The sequence below is a fragment of the Mesitornis unicolor genome, unplaced genomic scaffold (assembly GCF_000695765.1).
Source record: "Mesitornis unicolor isolate BGI_N332 unplaced genomic scaffold, ASM69576v1 scaffold7842, whole genome shotgun sequence".
In the NCBI taxonomy this organism is placed as follows: Eukaryota; Metazoa; Chordata; class Aves; order Mesitornithiformes; family Mesitornithidae; genus Mesitornis; species Mesitornis unicolor.
The window spans coordinates 179,631-198,286 of NW_010171171.1; the positions used below are offsets into that span (position 1 = coordinate 179,631).

Genomic DNA, 18,656 nt, shown 5'->3' on the forward strand with positions numbered 1-18,656 from the left:
AGACAAGGCTCACACGGACACAGTGGGGTACATATGTACAACGTCGGAAACCCCTCCCGAAGAAGCGACTGCATATCCAAAGGGATACAGGGTCTGTAAAAACCACGGTGAAGTTTGCTCGATGTAAAGCCTGAGATTTTCAGTTGGTTCTTCTGCAAGGCTGCGACACCTGCCAGATATGTCAAAAAAAATCTAATTTTTTATTTCTTTTTCTCTTTTTTTAAAGTTTTTTTTTTAATTTTTGCTACAGTCTTTAGACTAAGCATGCAAGACATACAACTAAGTGCAACTGAGTGAAATGTATTTTTATTTACTCATTCCCTAACGGTTTGGACTGAGGTATGCGTACTAACGGTTTCTCATGCTGTTATCTTTACTCATGTCTAGCTACACATGCTGAGAATGAACTAATCTACCGGATTTTTATCCCCTTCTGAATACCCAACTAACCAGCAAACCACTCAGTTTCGAAGCACAGGGCTCAATTCTCATGATCCCTATCTGGCTACCGCCGGCACGTCACGAAGCTGCCTGGATATAATTTAAACCAAAAAAAAAATCATGTTTCTAATGACCACAGACTGCCCTTTTTCTCTTACCTAGTTTTTTTTCTTTTAAAACAGAAAGCGGAGTTGAGTTTTCTAAAAGTGAACCGCCAATAAAATCTCTTGTACCAAAGCTGAGGAGCGGACAGGAGTGCTGTTTCCTCATGAAAAACGCTGACCAAAAACCGAACCAAAACGGAGCGAATGTGCCAAGGCCAACCCAAACCCAAGCAGTCATCCCAGCACGGTCCCGAAACAGAAGTGGCACACGATCTGCAGAACCAAAGACCAAAATTCTTCTTCTAATTCTAGAAATACTACTATGTGGTCCAGTTAAACTGTGGGAGCTTTTCTGTTCTCTTCTGGATTTGATCAAACTGTCTCCTTTATCTGATACCCTAACTTTCCACGAAATTACAACTGCGTCTTTGCTTTCTCCAGCTCCCTTCTCGTGGCTCCACCAGTAACACTGATTCCCAGTTTTAGCCTCCAAAACTCGATTCCTCTTTACAGACGTTCCTTTTGGTCACTGTAAAGAATTGCAACTGAAAAGTAACAACTTTGGTTCAGACATCGACTTGGCCTTCTACATTTTCTAGCATAAAGGAGCAGTTTCCCTCTCAGGTTAGCAATAGCCCACGTCTTGTCATTTCCCTCTAAATTCTTCAACCTCCTTTGATCAACAATAAGAGGATATTTGGCTTCACAAGATAAAGCATATAACAGAGAACATAATTTACCTTTGTGTAATATCTTTGGTAATTTTAGGAAAAAAAAAAGGTACAAAGAAGAATATAAATTAAGCTCTGAAAGGCTTTCTGAAATAATAAAAAAGCTACAGTCCTACATAAATAAATGAGTGACGGAAAAGTGGTTGCAGAATATTTAGGTGTTTGGTGACCGAGGTGTACTGACCTATCCAACAACTCGTGCATGTCCCGTTTGCTCTCAGGAGCCTTTACTTTGGCCAACCCAGCTCTCCCATCTGCTGCGTTTTGGTCTCCACACGGGCTGGTGTAACGCTGAAACCAACCCTAACCGCGGCACTGGGTCTGCACAGCCCAACATGAACACCTTGGCTTTAGTGGGGCTCCGTCCTTATTGACTCCCGGAACAGGTTCAATCTGAAATCTAATTTGTATTCAACCGGATTAACGCCACCACGCAATCCTGAGCCCGTGTTTGACCGCGAAACACCGCCGCGCACACTAACGACTTCATGAAGTCCTCTTTCCAACCACTATTTGCAAATGCAAGAAAGAAACTAAGAATAAAACCTGTCGTAATAGCTGTATAGGTGCCCATCTCGGTAATCTCAGATACTGCAGAAGGATCTGCTGCCCCGTTACGACTCGCATTAAACCACCGAGAAACTGCCACTGTCCTATGCATCCTCTGATAGAAGTGACCTCTGTTGGTGCTGCACACGTTTCTTTGTGCTGTTCCATTTTGTGGCATTTGCTAAAATTCACCGCTGCTGCCAAACACAAAAAATTAATCCAAAAAACCGAAACGACAACGAAATATTAAAAATACTGCTTTGTGGAATGAATCTGTGTTGCTTCCTACAGTGTTTCTATGTTCATCTGTCATTCATTCTCATTCTTGCAGTACTTCGTTCCTCTCTCTCCGCTGGACAACCCTTCCACATGTATAGTGCAGCATTTGGGACCTCGTCAGAAAACGACAACAAAGAAGGAGACACCGAAATGGAATGTTTTCCACAGCTCGAGAAAACGTGGTGGCATCCGAAGGAAACTGGAATGAATGACAGAAAAAACTACAAACGATTCCATGACATTCAGCTTCGTATAATAAAAACACCTATTAACATTCATCACAAAGTACAGAAAACGTCGAAGCCTCCGAGAGGCCCTGGGCCCGGATGAGGCCTGAGGTCAGAACTTAAAATGGTAGAGGAGAAGTGGGGCGGGGGAATCAAAGCAATACATTAAAAAGTTTGGGATAATTTTCTCTTGTAGCCCCTCCCCGCTATACACGCTCACACGCACACACACGTATCCACACACGTGCACACACAGGCCTTCCCCATCCCAAATGGAAGCGGAAAAAAATAATAGAAACCAACCAAAAAAAACAAACGAAATGGAGTAAAGGCAGTGATAATCAACATGCAGTACTGTGCAAATATGTTGTCCATTGGAATCCTTAAAATCTGGGCAAAGACTTGATCTGCAGTTCAGGTGTACATGCTCAGTTTGATGTCCTCAAGTGTCCAAAATTGGCAGGACCTGCAGTCCACAGCTGGCTGCTAAATGCAAGTGAATCAGTTTAGCAAATTTACAACACTGATGTTGACTGTAAGAGAGGAAAATCCCAAGTACCAAACAAGTCCATCCAATGCACAGAGTACAAATTCCTTTTTTCAACAAAAAGTAGAAAAATCAAAAATACTCCCAAATGGGATACTTGATGGCACTAAGAGTTAACATATTTCAGAGTTGTCAAAGTGGACTGAGAATCCTCCAGACTGTACAATAATGGAGAGATTTCACAGCTAAGTTTGACGCGTTCTTCCAAGCTTCATTCTCAGGATGCCGATGCCAGACGTCCTCATTCTATGTCCTCATTTACAGGTTCGTCTTCATAATCTCTGTCGTGGTCGAAATCTGGACTGTGGTTGGCTGTTGTCACTAGGGATAGCGGGCCTTCATTTTCATCTGGGTCTAACGGCTCTTCTTTGACATGCACAGGGTGCCTGGAAAAACCAAAACACGGACACCATCAGCAAAAGGGGCTCGTTAAAGGGCACTTTTGGGTGCTCAAAGCCAGGGTGCCAAGCCTGGGAGCTCCAGGAGAAGACCTTCAATGTCTGAGCCGGCCACCGATGCCAAGCGAAGGCTACGCCAGGGCAGGCAGCGCTCAACCGCCCTGGGAAAACGCTCTGGGAGGAGCCCCTCGATGGGGTTTCCGCCTGGGGACCGAGAGAAAACGCTCTCGGCTGACATTAAGTTGATTAATACAATCTTTGGATAAATAAGCAGAATAAGCATCCGAACGGCAAAGCAGCGGTTTGTCAGCCCGCCGAGCCAGCGGAGGCTGGGCTAATCATCGCTCGCCGTGTGTGCGGCGTCTCTCGTTAACATGCAGAACCTGTGAGACAACTCTCCAGAGGACGACCCCAAGTGAGGTTCTATCATTAATCAACTTCAAGCAAACACAGCAAAGAGACACCATGATACATGCTTTAAACTCCAAATTAATGCATATTTTTACAAACTGTCAATAAGGGAAGAAAAGCCCTGCCAGGAAACACAAACAGAGAGGAAAAGGCTCGCTCAACACAACAATATGATAAGAAAGCGCAGTCCTAACGAGAATAATAACACTGTCAGCTGTAAACAAGGCAGAACATGATCCCCAGCTCACGGTGGGCACAAGGATGCACTGAAGAGATGAGATCTGCCAAATTTCTCATTACGGCACAGCACATGAATAACCCGCAGGGGAACGGGGCTTGGCCATTCCAAACGGGGATGATAACAATTGAAAAATGTTGTTCGTAAATCATATTTACAACAAATCCTATACAAATACAAATTACCTTTTTTTTCCTCTCGTTCGGTGGCTTTTGAAATGTAAAACAGCCATGTGAGTCAATAGTGTCTTGTTGGTGGGACTTTAGAGGAGAGCGGGGTTTTATTGACATTACTGAGTATTAATAATGCGACACAGCAATGGAGACCCTGTTTGCTTCCTAAATAATTGATGTTGTAGGCAATCCCTTAAAATAAAGTGTTAATGAGTTCAAGTCCCGCTCTGTGTCTCATTGAGTTGATATCCACCTCCTAGAGCCTTGTTTTCTCTCCACGCTGGCTGATTTAACCCTTTTGTGTAGGCTACGTGAGAACATAACCTGAAGCGCAAACCCTCGCTTGTAAGAACTTTTTCTCTCCTTGGGAGGTTTTGGTTTAAAATGAATGATTTAAAATAGCTGGGTTTTATTTTATGTTTTGTGTGGATAGCAATGGCAATGCTGTCCGTACTCCACTGCACTGACGGACAGCAAGAATAAATCACTGAGCAGGGAAAACGTGCTCGGTATCCACACAGGAGCCAGAGGTAACCCTGCCTCTTCCAAGCAATGAGGGTGAACCAGTTGTACCTGGTGCAGCCTGCAAAGCTCTGTCACACGGTATTTATTTATTTCGGCTTGAGCCCGGATCAGTTTAGGAAGCATCTAACGTGCTGACTGCACACATTTGAAATGGGAGCTGGGAATGCCTTTCAAGTCCCTGCATATTTCAACTTCTCGAGTTGTCAAGTGCTAGATCAATACTCAAATATTAACTGCACCTTCCAGCCCATCCGACACAGGGACGGTGGGGAGAAGCGATGCAGCATCCACGTACACATCTCCCTGCAAATTCACTGAGTCCCACCAACACAGCCCTGGGAGCAAAGAGCTTCCTCCTCACCTTGGGTAATTTTTGCAAAAATGACAAGGACACACACATTGCTCATACAATTTTGACCTAATTATTTAAAAAAAGAAGGGGGATAAAAGCTTTGGAGGAGACGAGTGAAATATCAGAGGTTAAGAATTAGCAGAAGCAGGTATGAAGTCCCATGAGTGGGTTCCCGTCTCAGAGGTGTGCCTGTGCTGACTGTCCCGGAGCTTGTGGCCCTCGCAAACACTAAACCACGCTGACAATTTGCAACTCGAAAAACTTATCTTATGAATGGGCTGTGGGGCCTCTCACCTGGGAGAAAACATGAAACAAAACACAGAAGAAAAAGGCGGAAAGAGCGACTACAAATAGAGACCAATAGAGCGTGTGCTACTCAGCCTTTATGGCAGTGATCTTTCTTAACGCTGCTTTAATTTAAAAGTCTTTCTTTGTTGGCTTTCTGGTTTTGATGCTGCTGTTGGGCTTATTTTGGGGTTTTTTCTGTATGTGTGTACTGTTTTTGAAAATGCAGATGGGAAATTATTTTCCAAGGACAGAGCAGAACGCACGCAGTGTGCAGCAGGGGCACCTGGGCACACGGACGGGAGTTTCTCCAAAAGCTGCTCAGGTTCCCACCACATCCCCGCACCCCATCGTGCTTGGCCACAGGGCCTGAACAGCTGAGACAGGTACCCACTGCGCTCACAACCACCCGAAATGCTGGGAAAGCTCCTTCAAAAATCCCTGAACCCTTCCAAAGCAAACCCTGCCTCCCTTCTGGGTTTGCTATGAAAGCAGGTGAAACCAGGTGGTTTGCACCGAGTTTCTCTTTGAGGTTTGGTGTGGTTCCCAGAAGCAAAAAAGCCCCAAAACCTTGGGAGTGAAAAGCAAAGCAAGCCCTAAGTTTTGAAAGGGACTGCCCAGCCCCAAGCCAGGGGACGCACGGCCACGCCAGCCCCCTCAGCAGCACAGACATCAGACAGCTCAGCCAAAACCCCGTCCCCCAAATTAAGAGGGTTACTGGGGTAATGTAACCCCAGGGAAAGGTCTGCATGGAGAATAACAACAGAATATTTAACTCCTTGCATACTTTGTCATTCTTCTGAGGAGGAAACCTTACTGAATCTGTGATTTCGCTCAAACATTTCAGGGTTACTGAAATAAAGAAGCTTAAGTAAGATCAGAGGCGAAGGAGTCTTCATCTCTCTCAAGTCTGAATCTCTATTTACCACCTCACCAAAACCCCAAAACTGGGAAAGAAAAACTTCCTTTAGAGGCTTAAGAATTTGGTCTCTTGAATTACAGAAAAGGTAAATGCTGGGCTAGGCAAAAAGAAAAAGAAGGGGGTAAGGAGAAAAAGCCAGGGTTTCCCATTTCTTCTTTAGAGTGGCAGAATTTCAGCACATTCCTTTTAAGTTGACTCAGGACTCCAGAAGGGGTTAACAATAAATAACCTTGCTGAACACAGATTCCCCTTCTCTTCACATCTGAGTAATTCTTTTGTTTGTCCACTCTGGGAACAGAGGAGTTTTTAATAAAGCTGACTGTTGTTTAAAGCCACCGAGCTCTGGTGGTGCACACAGCATGGAGCAGTTTGCTTTGTGGCTACCTTTGGAGCATATCAGGATGAAAGTGTTATGTCCCCAAGCTGTAATTATGCGACTACTTTCTAGTGTTTCAAAAGGAGGGAGGGAGAAGGGGGAAGGGGGGGGGAACCCCCTAGCTGTGGTTCAATGTGTCATAAAAAGGAAACGAATGAGCGGTAATAAGACTTCAGCTGAAGTGTTAGACTTCTTAGCTGTCATGTTAACAAGGTCCTTTAAACCTCGCAATAAAGTTTAAAGCTTGATTTAGTGTAATGTACTGAAATTGTTTAAAAAATAAGTTGCATTATGACAAGGAGATCTGTTCTGAAAATGTGGTTAACAAAGCAGGCTTGCAGAAAGCAAGAGGTTGCACGGTGTCTGGAAACCTGCTGGGGGTTCCTGGTTTTATTTGGTAAACAGGGTAAACCCCGCAACGTGACAATGGCGTTCTGGCTTCAGATCCCTCCAAACTGCTTAGAGACACCGTTTTAACGGGGAAACTCGGAGGCCGCTATAGGAACATCACCCGCCTGTGTTTTACTTAAGCAAAAAGAAATGTTCGGTGGAGAACACACATATTATCAATTCGGAGAAAATGAAAACACTCAGGAAACAATCATTTCCATATTACAACGGAAAATTGGATTTTCTGGCGAATAATGAAAATGAGGCGTTCCTCCCCCCGTCCTCCTCTCCAGTATTTGTTCCGTGCCCCTCACCTTGGTATCAATGTGCTAAGAGATGACTATTAAGTGCAACAAAGGCCACGGCTATGCCCAATTCTGGAAGGTGTCCTAGCCTGTTTCAACTCGGTTATTTTTCCCTCCTCGCAGCCTCTTCAAAGACAAGGAAACCTTGGGTGAAACAAGAAGTGCGTGAACTACGCTAGCCCTGAACTCGCAAGAAAATAATGACTTGGATTAACGCAACATCATAAACGTTCACCCCTGCCTGGTGGGCCAGGAGAAACCCCTGGGAGAAGCCTCGTTGCTGGAGCAAAGCCGTGTCCCTCCGCTCCTCCTTCGCGCCGGCCCCGCGTGGTCGCGGGCAGAGGATAACGAACTGCGACTCAAACTGCCTGGAGACGAATCCGCTTGTGAGCGGCGGAAAGTGTGTCATGCAACGCGACTGCGGGAGAGATAATTAATACTGCACAAACAACCGCTGCAAACGCTAAACACATTACTGGAGTGTTTTGAAGTAAATGGTAAAAGACAATGTTTAAATTAATTATTAATTAAAAATGAATGTTGCCATCTTTAAAGATTTTTTTTTTTCAAAGCACTTTGTGCGCTGATTTAAAATGCCGCAATATCAAAGTATCCAGAGCCTCGGATTCCTTCGTGCCCCCTCCCCTCTGACAACACATTATGCAGGTGGGAAACTTTTTTGCCATTAAATGCTAATTAGTTTCACAACTAATTACTATCATGGTATTAGGTTAATGTTTTTTCTACTTTTTGATTTAGACTTACTTTTGTAAATCCCTTATTCAAATTACTTTGAAGTGAAAGACTACAAATTAGCTCCCTTTTTAATGCGTAATGTGAGCTGTGGTGAGCCAGCCAGCAGTTTTACAGCCCGTTGTAGGAACAGCTCACGGCTTTCACACACGGTCACTCGCACAGGTAGCACCCGCTCCGCAGAGCTTTTAGAGGACTGCAAGACTTATAAACCCCGTTTCCTCACCAGCTGCCAATTCCCCGGTATGTAATTTGAGGGGAGGGGGGAATTTACAGCTCTGCAAACTCACTCCATCACCCCATAAATACTGCACACACCCATCGGCGCATCGCACCCTTCCTGCCTTACCCCTTCCTGCTGCCCGGGTGCCACTCGCACCGAGCGGGGACAGCGATCGCCCGTGACTTCATGTGGTTATGTACGCACTCATTATACAGTCGTCTGTTGCTATAATGCTCCTATTAATTTTCCTTTTGATATTTTAAGAGCAATCTATAAATCACGTGTGCCATCGTTAATGCTCAGTGAGACTGTTGTGCGTCGAGTGGGTTTTCTGTAAGACCAAGCCCATTTCCCAGCTCTGCCTCACTGGCCGTGCTTGTCACATGGACCAAAGGGGAGAGAAAGCACAAGCTTTTTCTCCAAGAAACACACCTGCTTTGCAACGTTTAAAGAAGAGAACAGCAAGTGAGTTAACAATTTTATAGCTGTGTGTGCTTGTTGGACCAGATTGAGCTGATCAGTTTTACGAGGAAATTGGAAAATGACCCTTTCGTGTTCTAATCAACCTGAGCGTGTCCCCAGTCGGAGATATCCACTCTTGCTGCCCCATCCACAACCTCAGGAACCAACTGCAAAGGCTCCAGAGCCAGGCTCCAGCAGCTGGAAAGGCAATGCCCAGAGCGCCGTGCACCTCTGCCGTACTTACATTGCTTGCATAGGGGAACGTCCTGGACTACTGTCACTCCCGTTACTGTTCGTATGCTCCATTGCACCGTTAAGCTCTTCCCTCATCGCGCTGGCTAAATTGCCCAGAGTGGGATTTCCCATGGAAGCAGTAGTGTATAGAGGTATACTGTTCTCAGCCATTGAAGCCTGCCAGGGACACAAACAGACGAAGAGCCATGACTAACGTTTTATACATTGCACAACACGCTTGCTTCTTCCAAAACATTCTCCACATTGAAATTATTTGCAATTACCATTTTTTAAAATATTGTGTTGTCTGATAGGTATTACCCTCATTCCACCAAGGGAAATTTCACATCATTTACATCTGGGTTTAAGCATTCAGAGCTGTATTGGCTTCTGTGAGGACGGAGCTTTCCACTCCCTGTTTGGAATTAAACCCTCTGGAAAAAATAAAACGGCTTTTTCCTATTTGCAGTTTGCAAAACTATGTTTAGGGCTTTGGGTTTGTTAGTGGCTTGGGTCTGGGTCTGGGTTTTGTTTTTAATGAAATGGGGAAAAAAATCCGAATGAAATCAGCTGATAACACCTTCCTACCGGAGCAAATGGGCACCGAGTGCGAGGGCAGCATCACCAAGTTTGGTTTTTCTCGTGACACAAGGACAAAGCTCTGGTTAGCACTGACTGGATCAGTCCGAGTTGCAGTGATCTACCTCAGACCTGAACCATGGGAAATTTTGTAAGCCTCAGCAACTCAGCTCTTACCTCAGCGACTACAGATCTGACCATTTTATTTCCATCTTTCCTCCTTCTAAAGAAATACCCTGCAGAGGCACGCTAGAGTTAACTTTCTAAATGGAAATCATTGTAGGAAGAGAATGAACTGTTAAATATTTTCCTTCTGATTCCCACCGTTCTGCCTGCTAATATTGACTGTGTGTCAGCATTAGCTCATGTGCTGTGCTCGGGCAGCAGTGGTGGGAGCGCAGCAGCCCCGAGGAGCCCAGTGTTTGGGGCGGATGGGACACGCGGGTTTCCACGGCCGGGGACTCGCAGGACATTGAAGTGCTTCACCCATCCCAGCCGGCCCAGGCTGACATCATCCCAGCTCTCCCAGCCGTGTCAGCGCCCCAGAGCCGCAGACGCTGGCTCGGCAGCGCTTGACCTGCTCCGGGGGAAGGTCAGCCGGCGGCGGAGCCAAAAAAATCCATCGGGCTCCGGGTCCGCATGATGCAAACCCTGCCCGTGGGAGGGGAATTCATGCAAATGAGAGCTGAGCGCTCTCGCCTGCTCCCAATTCGTGGGACAAAACTCCTCGCTTGTTGCCACCCAGAGCTGCTCCCAGGCAAGCACAGCCCAAAACCGGGCAGGGGGAGATGGGATGGGAAAGGCGGGCAGGACCGGCCCTGACTGCAGCATCTTCAGGAGCACGGCCCCTTTTATTCTTCCTTAGGTTGACCTCTCCATGTGCAGCCCGATGTGTCACACGTGATTACAAAAGCTATTCTAACGGGGAGGATTATTTTTATCTTCTTGATTCAACAACCGGCAAACTCATTGTGATTAGGGGATGCACAGAACGGTTCACATTTCCTGCACTTGGCAAAATAATGACTCAAGTTCTTCACCCATAGTGATAACTTGTAATTGCAGTAAAGCAATTTACTGGGGGAGAGGTGGGCCATGAGGAGTATCTGCTATAAAGATAATAACAGGGGAGGGGGTGCTTTGGGAGTCCCTGGTGACCTGCTGGGAAAAGAGAGCACTGGGGAGAGCTGGAGTCACCAAACCTCCCGGACACAGAGCATCGGTCTTTGCAGACACCCACAAAAGTCAGGGGAACACCGCTCATTAAGTATTAATTAGGCTGAATGCAGGCACTGGCAGGTACAGTGGCCTTATGTCCTAGGAGGTTATGGCCTGAGCGAGGTATGAACTGGCCACGGGGCTTCACCCATATGGCTTCACCCAAACCCCATCCGGCACCTCAGCACCCCTGGGATCCTGCCTCCAAAATCCAACTGTGGGGAGAGCAGCGAGGAACCTGCTGGGGTATTTCCAACCTAAACGAGGACCTGTCTTAGTGCAGTGAATATTGTTAAGCCCCCATGTGAAATCAGGCCCAGGCTCTTTTCTCCGTCAGCCGAGTTCACATGATGCTATGGGGGCACACGAGACCCTGCCACTTCCCGGAGAAGCGGGAAATGGAAACGGTTTGGGGGTTATCACAGAAGACGAGAATGGATGGAGATGACGACAACGACACGTGTTTCAGAAATAAAACACGAACAGTTCCATATGATAAGCATATTAATTGGAATTAGTCACATAGCTAACAATGTGGAGAAATGCGGGATCATTTCATTTTTGCCTTTCAGCCTCATGAATGTAAAATGTGCTTGTAATCTTAATACTATTCAAGAGACAAAGCAGTCTTTAAAAATCACACTTCACAAGACTCAAGGGAAAATAAGTTACTAATGAATGGTATTTACAGTTGCTTCATTTAAACATGCTTTCATTTGCTTTTCAGAAGTTACTGCATAAACTGGAATAATTACAAGAAATGCAGAACATCGCTTTTCTCCTAATAAGCTGTTTCTTGGTTCTGAAAAGAGAAGTTTGCTAAATCTTTCACAAAATGCGGCTGCCCAAGGAAAAATCCATGGTCCTGCGAAGTGACCCTCACCAAACCACCGGGGTGCACGCACAGCGCTGCCTCCTGGATGAATTCACGTTGTATGGGATGGGCTTGGACCCCCACACAAGCACACGCACCCCCCGCAAATCCAGGGTGCAGCAATGTGTTCGTATCCTGGGCTCATATGAGCCAATATTGACTTTACCTGGGGTTCCTGAGATACACTCAGGAATTTGTAGAGAAGGGAGAAAAATGTCAACCTGATGTACAGCGCATCAGAAAGACCCATGCACTTTTAGGCTGCGAGTTATTAATTGTGCACCAACACTGTGCATCTCTACCTCGCGAAAACCCAGAATTTTTGTCTTACAATTACAGTACAGTTTAAACCAATCAAAATTATCGGGTTTGGTTTTTTTTTTTTGTTGGGAATTGCAATGTTTATTTTTTACCCACAATGGGAAGCCATGCAAAAAAATAGCCCTTAAAAGAAAAGGGGGAAAACCGATCAGCTTTCTCTTTAAAGCCACGAACAATAGAAGGTCACGTGCCGCAGTATCCTATCATTCAGCACATTAATAGCTGTGCTGGAGTAATTACACTTGTGGTATTTTTGCCTCAAGTGAAATTCTGAAATAAGAGGATGGAAATTATGATACTGCTGATAAATATTAATAAGTGAACTTTTAATTTTTTTGCCACAATATTCAAAATGCTAAGCATCTAGCTAATGCTGAAGCAGCCTGATATGTGTTTGCCTCCAGGGACTATGATGCTTTATGCACTTAAGAAAAAAGTTTAACGGAATTAAAATTTAATATCTAATTAGAGCAAGGCTAATATATTTTGAAATGAGTGGGGAAGACACACGCCTCTGTTGCATATTTGCTACAGTCATTAATCTTACCTGTAAAGCAGCATTGAGAGGTGTGCAGTAGGTGTGGCTGGTCTGTATGTTTTTAATAAGAGAAGGGTTACTGCATAAGAAAAACATAAAAAGGAGAGTTAAATGCAACCAACTTCTGTGCGAGTGTTTCAAGCATGTAACGCTTCCTCCCACACCAGAAAACTAGAGCTGAGACTGTTTTTCCACACAAGTTCTCTTTCATTTCTCTTTTTTTTTTATTTTTAATTTAAATAAAATAGCTAAGTTTTAGTCTGTGGTTATCATATTTGCCTTTACTAAATAAGGAACATCATTATCTCTCGACGGTACCTCGCCATGTGTTCTACTACCCTGCCTTAGTAGCACATCTTGGCATCTCATTTTAGCTGCGCTCAGGAGAAATTCTCCAATATTGGTTGTGTCTGGAGCCAGCTCCCATGTAAGGGCCCATCACCGGGAGGCCACGATCCAAAGCATCGCGGGACATTCTGAAGACTACATCAGGCAAATTATTCTTTGCCAGCAAAATCCCCCGCGCTGGAGCAGAGGGACTGCGATGAGAGAGGATTTGAGCCACGTTATTTCCTGGGGGGACATGGGGAGTGGTCCTGGTGAGGGGCTGGGGGCGCGGAGGCACAAGGACAGCCGCAGCACAGCAGGACGGACCACGCAGAACAGCACTAAAGGCCGCTTTAATAAAATATGTTCTGGTGTGCTATTTTGGACCCTTACTTTAGTCATATTAAGTTTACATAAGGGGAGGGATTTGCAGAAGATGAATGCCAAGCGTATCTGCTCTCCCTTTAGTGGGCATCTAAATATCACCAAAGTGAGGGGGGTGTGAATAATAATCAAATACAAACTAGGTAAGAAATGCCAATGCAAAAAAATCTCCAGAAAGTTTTATCGCTCGCCAGGCATTTTTATTTGTGTACTTCTTCATGTGGGAGTAAATCGTGGCGAGAAGAGGCTGAACTGAATCCCGCCCCCAGGGACCAGCAGGGATCAGTTGTCCTGGAGAGATGGCCTTCGAGTAAAGGTCAAAGAAAATTGCTTTGGGAAGCCCAGGAATATCTGTGTGGCTGTTGTAGACACACGACGGCCTGTTGATTATCACCTCTATGGCTGGTCTTACTGCGCTTCCAAACTTTCTGAAGTTAATTCAGCATTTCTGTCTTATAAGCACCTCACTCTATTTCTGATCGAGCTGCAATACAAGGCATACACCTGACAGCAAAGGCAAGTATCAGAATTAAAACTTATCTGAAACATTTTCTGGCATCTATCTGTCTTCCTGACAGGACTACAGCAGCGTATCTGCGCTAGCGCGGATAACTATTTTAGCCTAGATTGAACTATAAACAAACGCTGTAACAAACACGTCAAAGCAGAGTTATTACTACAGGCATTTGGATTATCAGAGTAGGACACACAAAATACACGTAACAACCAAAAATTTAGTTTCTTTAGCAGCAAAGGTGATGTCACTATTTCGTGAAATGCAAGTCTACATGAGATGGGTAAATCATGCAAAGCAAAGCAACAGCAGAAAAAAAAAATTAAAGCAAGTAAAAGCTCTTACTGTGCAACAAGCTCGCCAAAGTTTTCATCAGGGCAGTATTTTCGAGGACGGCCTCGTTGAATATGACGGCCACGTTTAAACTCTTCATCATCAACAGTCCAAAAGGACCCAAACTCATCCTCTACTCTGATAAAGCACTTATGCAGTGAGAGGTTGGTGCGAATGGCACCCTGGGACAAGAGCAGCAGCAAAGGAGATGAAGTGGAAACAAAGGGACACGGGATCGGGGACAGAACAGACATCAAATACAGGGAAAAGGAAAAAGAAAATAAAATGCAATAAGCATAAGCAAATGGTTTGTGAGGGTTAATATGCATTGCCACCTAAAAGCTACTAGCATGTGATGCAACAAACACCAAGCAAGCAGGGTCAGGGTACTGGTGGGCATACAAACAGTAGTGATGAGATGTTGGTCTTGGTTTCCCTTAACTGAGACAATGCGAAACCACCTGCGGTTGGTCTAACACCAGCTAGCAGCCAAAAGCCTCTACGTTAAACTGTAAGCATGATCCAAGCTAGGCTAAGAAGTTCAAACATGGTGGACATACCCACTGATCTTTTGTGGCCTTCGTTTTTGGAACTCTACTTCATCCACTGTCCATACTGCCCCTTTAACGTTTTCTACTCGCACAAAACACTTGTGAAGACTAAGATTATGACGCACTGCATTCTGCAGCAAGTATAAAAGAGAAAACATTCAAAAACTTTCTATGAGAAAATGCTCATCATCGTCCAAGAACAGCAGCACAGTCAGCTTGACAGTCCTCATTTTGCAACGTTAAGCCCCTTCCCCTCGCCGCACCCGCTTGCTTTCCCCGGCTCTTTACATCTTATTTTTGCAAATACAAAACAAATATAAAAGCTCAACCCCGAGATTAAAAATTCAAGTTATTCTTATCAGTTATCCCCAGTGTGAACGAGAACAGCCATCATTTATGCATGCATGTTGTATAATACAGCACATTTCATACGGAGCGCAAGAGGAACATTGCTTAAACATTTTCAAAACAAATAAATACACTCTGCAAAGAGAAACTTCTCATCTCCTGGAAAAGAATGCGGTTAGAAAGAACAGAAAGGGTTTCAAGTAAGTACAGAGAGCTCCATTTAGCAAAGGCTCTGGAGCTGGTGCTGCTGCGTGTTCCCACAGTGGGGCTAATGCTGATCAGGTGCTGAACCTCCATCTGCACCCATGGCATGGACAGGGGCTGGGCAGCACCCCACAGCCAGCACAGCACCCACTCCTGCCTCCACGGCTTGCTCTCCTATGGAAGTTGGCTCCTATTTCTGACAGAATACTGCACTGCCCGATTAGAGCCTCTGCCAAGGAAAAACGTGAGGAGGATTCTCCAAAACACAGTGATCATGTCTCCACACCTCAGCACCCAGAGGGACTCATGGTGCCCAATGCTCTCGTCCTCTGCTGCTCAGCACCAGGAAAGGATGCGCTCAGCCAACCCCTGAGATGCGTTCAGGCCTTTGCTGAAGCTGAACGAGAGAGACGCTTCACTATATCATGGCAAGCTGCTGGCTTTTCTGCCCCTGTTCCCTCTGAAACGGTGCTGAGAGCTTTATTACTCCTCCAATGGAGCGCCATGCTTCTTCCCCTGCTTTAAGAGTTTTCTAAGCAAATACCCTACTGCAAAGCCACTCGAATTTGTACATGGAGCTTGTCCCCAGCGCTGCTGAAAGGGGACAGTGAACAGGGAAAACAGAAGAAGCCATTTGCTGAAGATATGCAGGGAACAAACTCCATCCATCATCACTGGCACCATTGATTTAGTCAATCTGGTTGACTCGTTAGCAGGCACGATGCCAGCCAAACACATGGCCTGGGTCTAGGCAACCAAGACTACGATTTTTTTTCCTTCCGTCGTTGTCGTTGTCTTTTTTTTCTTTAATGAACATCGGGTCTGGATGGTGAAAGGGAGCTCTAATCATGAATGTCTAAATCACTGTGCGAACAAAGGCTATGCACAGAGCATTTGTCATGGAAATGCAGAGGCACTGGTGTGTGTGCCTGCCAGGGGAAGGCTCGGAGGCTTTTCCTACTTTTCCATGTCTCTGCCATCACCAGCGCTGTCCCCACGCTCCCGTCCCCTGGTACAGGGGCAGAGTCAGGGCCCAAAATGCCTCTGCTCAGCAGAAGCTGGAGTGTAAACGCGTTCCCTCTGGCTGGAGATGCCTGACCCTGGCACTTCAGCTCCTCCACACTGATCTGCTTGTGAACTGCTGGAAAAGTAAACCTTGAATGTGCTTTTCCTCTCAGCAAGGCAGAAACCTAGCAGAAAGTCACCCTGTCCATCAGGGCTGCTTCTTTCTGCCCTTACTTTCTTCTGCTTTTATTTCTTCATGATTTTTTTTTGTTCCCTCCCACCTCTCCCAGATTTCACTGCTTTTGAAATTTTTGGCCAACTCCCCAATTTTGTGGTGGAGGAAAAACACCCCAACACCCCACACCTTTCGGGCTAAAAGCAGCTGGCTCAGCAACTGCTGGTGGGTGCCGCAGCAGCGCAACCCGACACAGGGCTGCACCCACAGCTGGGTAATGTGGGCAGTTTCCTGTGAAAATGGGAACCCTGTCAAGTCTGGAGCAAAAACCTAAGAATAATAATGCTGCTTCCCCTGGTGAAAGCTGATCTGGTAGTTCATGCAGCAGAGGATCAAACACACACAGCAAAGTTCAGCGAAGGGAGTCCTCAGGGTTTGTGAACAGTCTCTAAACGCACGGTTGAGCAGAAATATCTGTGTTCTTCTTTAAATAAATTTAATGCCAGAGAAATACTTCCCAGTCTGTTCTTGCTCTCCCAAAGTCAGTGTCCAACTGATGGTTGAAGCTGCTGGACTGGGCTCTTGCTGAATACATTGGGCCAGACAAGTGGAGTATTTGCAAGGCGTCCATGAAGCGTTGCCCTTGCTTTCTTATTTTCCACGTGATCACTTATTTAAGGAACTCATGGCAGAAAAAAAAGAGTCGTTGTGCTTCCCCTGCCTCTGGATCCTCTCTATCCAACAGTTTGGTTTGAATGCTCCAACGTTTGGGAGCCACACCTGCAGCCGGTGCCTCATGGCTGCGACTCAGCGCCAGCAAACTCCTCCCAAAAATGCAAGCAAACAGCCATTGCCTCTGACCTGTCAGGACCAGTTCACACCGCTACCCCAGCAATCAGCTTAACAGAAAAATTAGGAGCTATTATTGTAAGATTATATATTTACCTTCTTAAAAATATTTGTATGCAAGCCACTTTTGCAGAAAAATTACCCTGAACGTGCTTGAATGTAGTAAATGAAAGGGTTTGTTATTTTAATAACTGCTCAGGCTCTGCTGTGCTGCATTTTGGGAGAGAGGTTCATTTTTCAAAGGTCTTTCTTTCCTGCACTCCTCTGTGTTTCTGGAACAGGGCTCAGGGAAGCCTGCCCACACCACACCCTGACCCTAAACCTGGGCAACACTGACCCAAACGCCCCCTAAGCACTACCTGGAGGTGAACGCAAATCAGCACGTATATATTCAAATTACTCTGATTCTGCAATTACCCCCTTGTGCTTGTTCTGTGCCCCGTGGGCTTCTCATCACGCCAATCCAGAGCTGCATTTCCATCCCTGCTGTTCCTGAAGGCTGGCATAAATCTGAGCGGTCTTCAGCACGAAAGCCTGCATTACTTCAAGCAGCGGCCAATTTTGCTGGCTCTTGGTGATGTTTTTCTTTCCAGGTAAGTGAAGCAGGACCTGGACACCTGCACAAGCTCAAGGTGTCCAAGAGGGGTCTCAAATGGTACCTGCCCTCCCCAGGACACACCTTGCCCTTCTGCAAGCCCGAGGGTCTGCAGCTCAGCCTCTCTCCTCTGCAGAAGCACACTGCAAGCTCACGTGGCTTCTGGGACTGATCTTGCACGATGCACAAAGCTAATTCCTAAAACCAGGCTCACAGGAGATAGGACCAGGGCCGTCTGCTGCCTTCCTCCACTCCCCTCTCCACTTCCCTTCCCTTTGCTGCTGTAATTAAATAGGATTTTTACGTTAGCACCCACACCTGCAGCTGCTGAAAAGCCCTACTGGAACCACTCCAGCGGCAAAAGACAGGCAGGTCTAAAAGGATCTTAAATCAGGGAAAGTTAATTTCCTTTCTGGATAGCAAGGAAGCTGCGAAGTGAAACACTGCTCATGTTTTCCAACTGCAGTGAAGAATCAAAGCAGCAACCACGGAGACTTTTCCTGAACCTAACAGCTTCTAGGCCAAGGTCGAGAACGTACAAAATTGCCCCGAGATGTGAATTAAAAGCAAAACATGCTACTAAAACCCGAGCTAACTTCCAAGGACCATTTCTAGCTTCATCCTCTGAAGGAATTAATCCTAAATGCAGGCTGAGATAGGAAAAACAGAAAGAGCATGGGGCATATTCATCCTACCTGGTCATTTGTGGTTGGCTGAGAGCAACAGCATTTTCTAGACTAAGAGAAGCTCAAAGAACCGGGAGTGCAATTCTTACAGTGATACAAGATGCTACTACTTGATTCATTCATTTGTAACTGCACTAGCTTCAGAAGCCAGTGTGGCTGTTATAATGGTAAATGTAAGGGAAGGAGCATCCCCCAAAATACAAAATAAAATGAACTCCCCAGACCTCTCA

At 45.7% G+C, this 18,656-nt stretch overlaps 1 protein-coding gene across 6 annotated transcripts in view; it reads right to left on the reverse strand.

Annotated features, from left to right (window-relative positions):
• Positions 1-2,187: 2,187 nt before the first annotated feature.
• The window catches only part of FOXP1 (forkhead box P1), a 69,924-nt gene continuing 53,455 nt past the window's right edge, over positions 2,188-18,656 (reverse strand). For 5 of the 6 annotated variants that reach the window (XM_010179951.1, XM_010179950.1, XM_010179949.1 and 2 more), the window contains exons 11-14: positions 14,574-14,695; positions 12,465-12,534; positions 8,936-9,102; positions 2,188-3,264 (exon numbers count right to left, since the gene is read on the reverse strand). In XM_010179951.1, the coding sequence (XP_010178253.1) occupies positions 3,120-3,264; positions 8,936-9,102; positions 12,465-12,534; positions 14,574-14,695 (504 nt within the window). In that variant the 3' untranslated portion in view covers positions 2,188-3,119. Of the gene's footprint in view, positions 3,265-8,935; positions 9,103-12,464; positions 12,535-14,025; positions 14,196-14,573; positions 14,696-18,656 lie in introns of all 6 variants that reach the window. The other variant, XM_010179947.1, reaches the window with a different exon arrangement.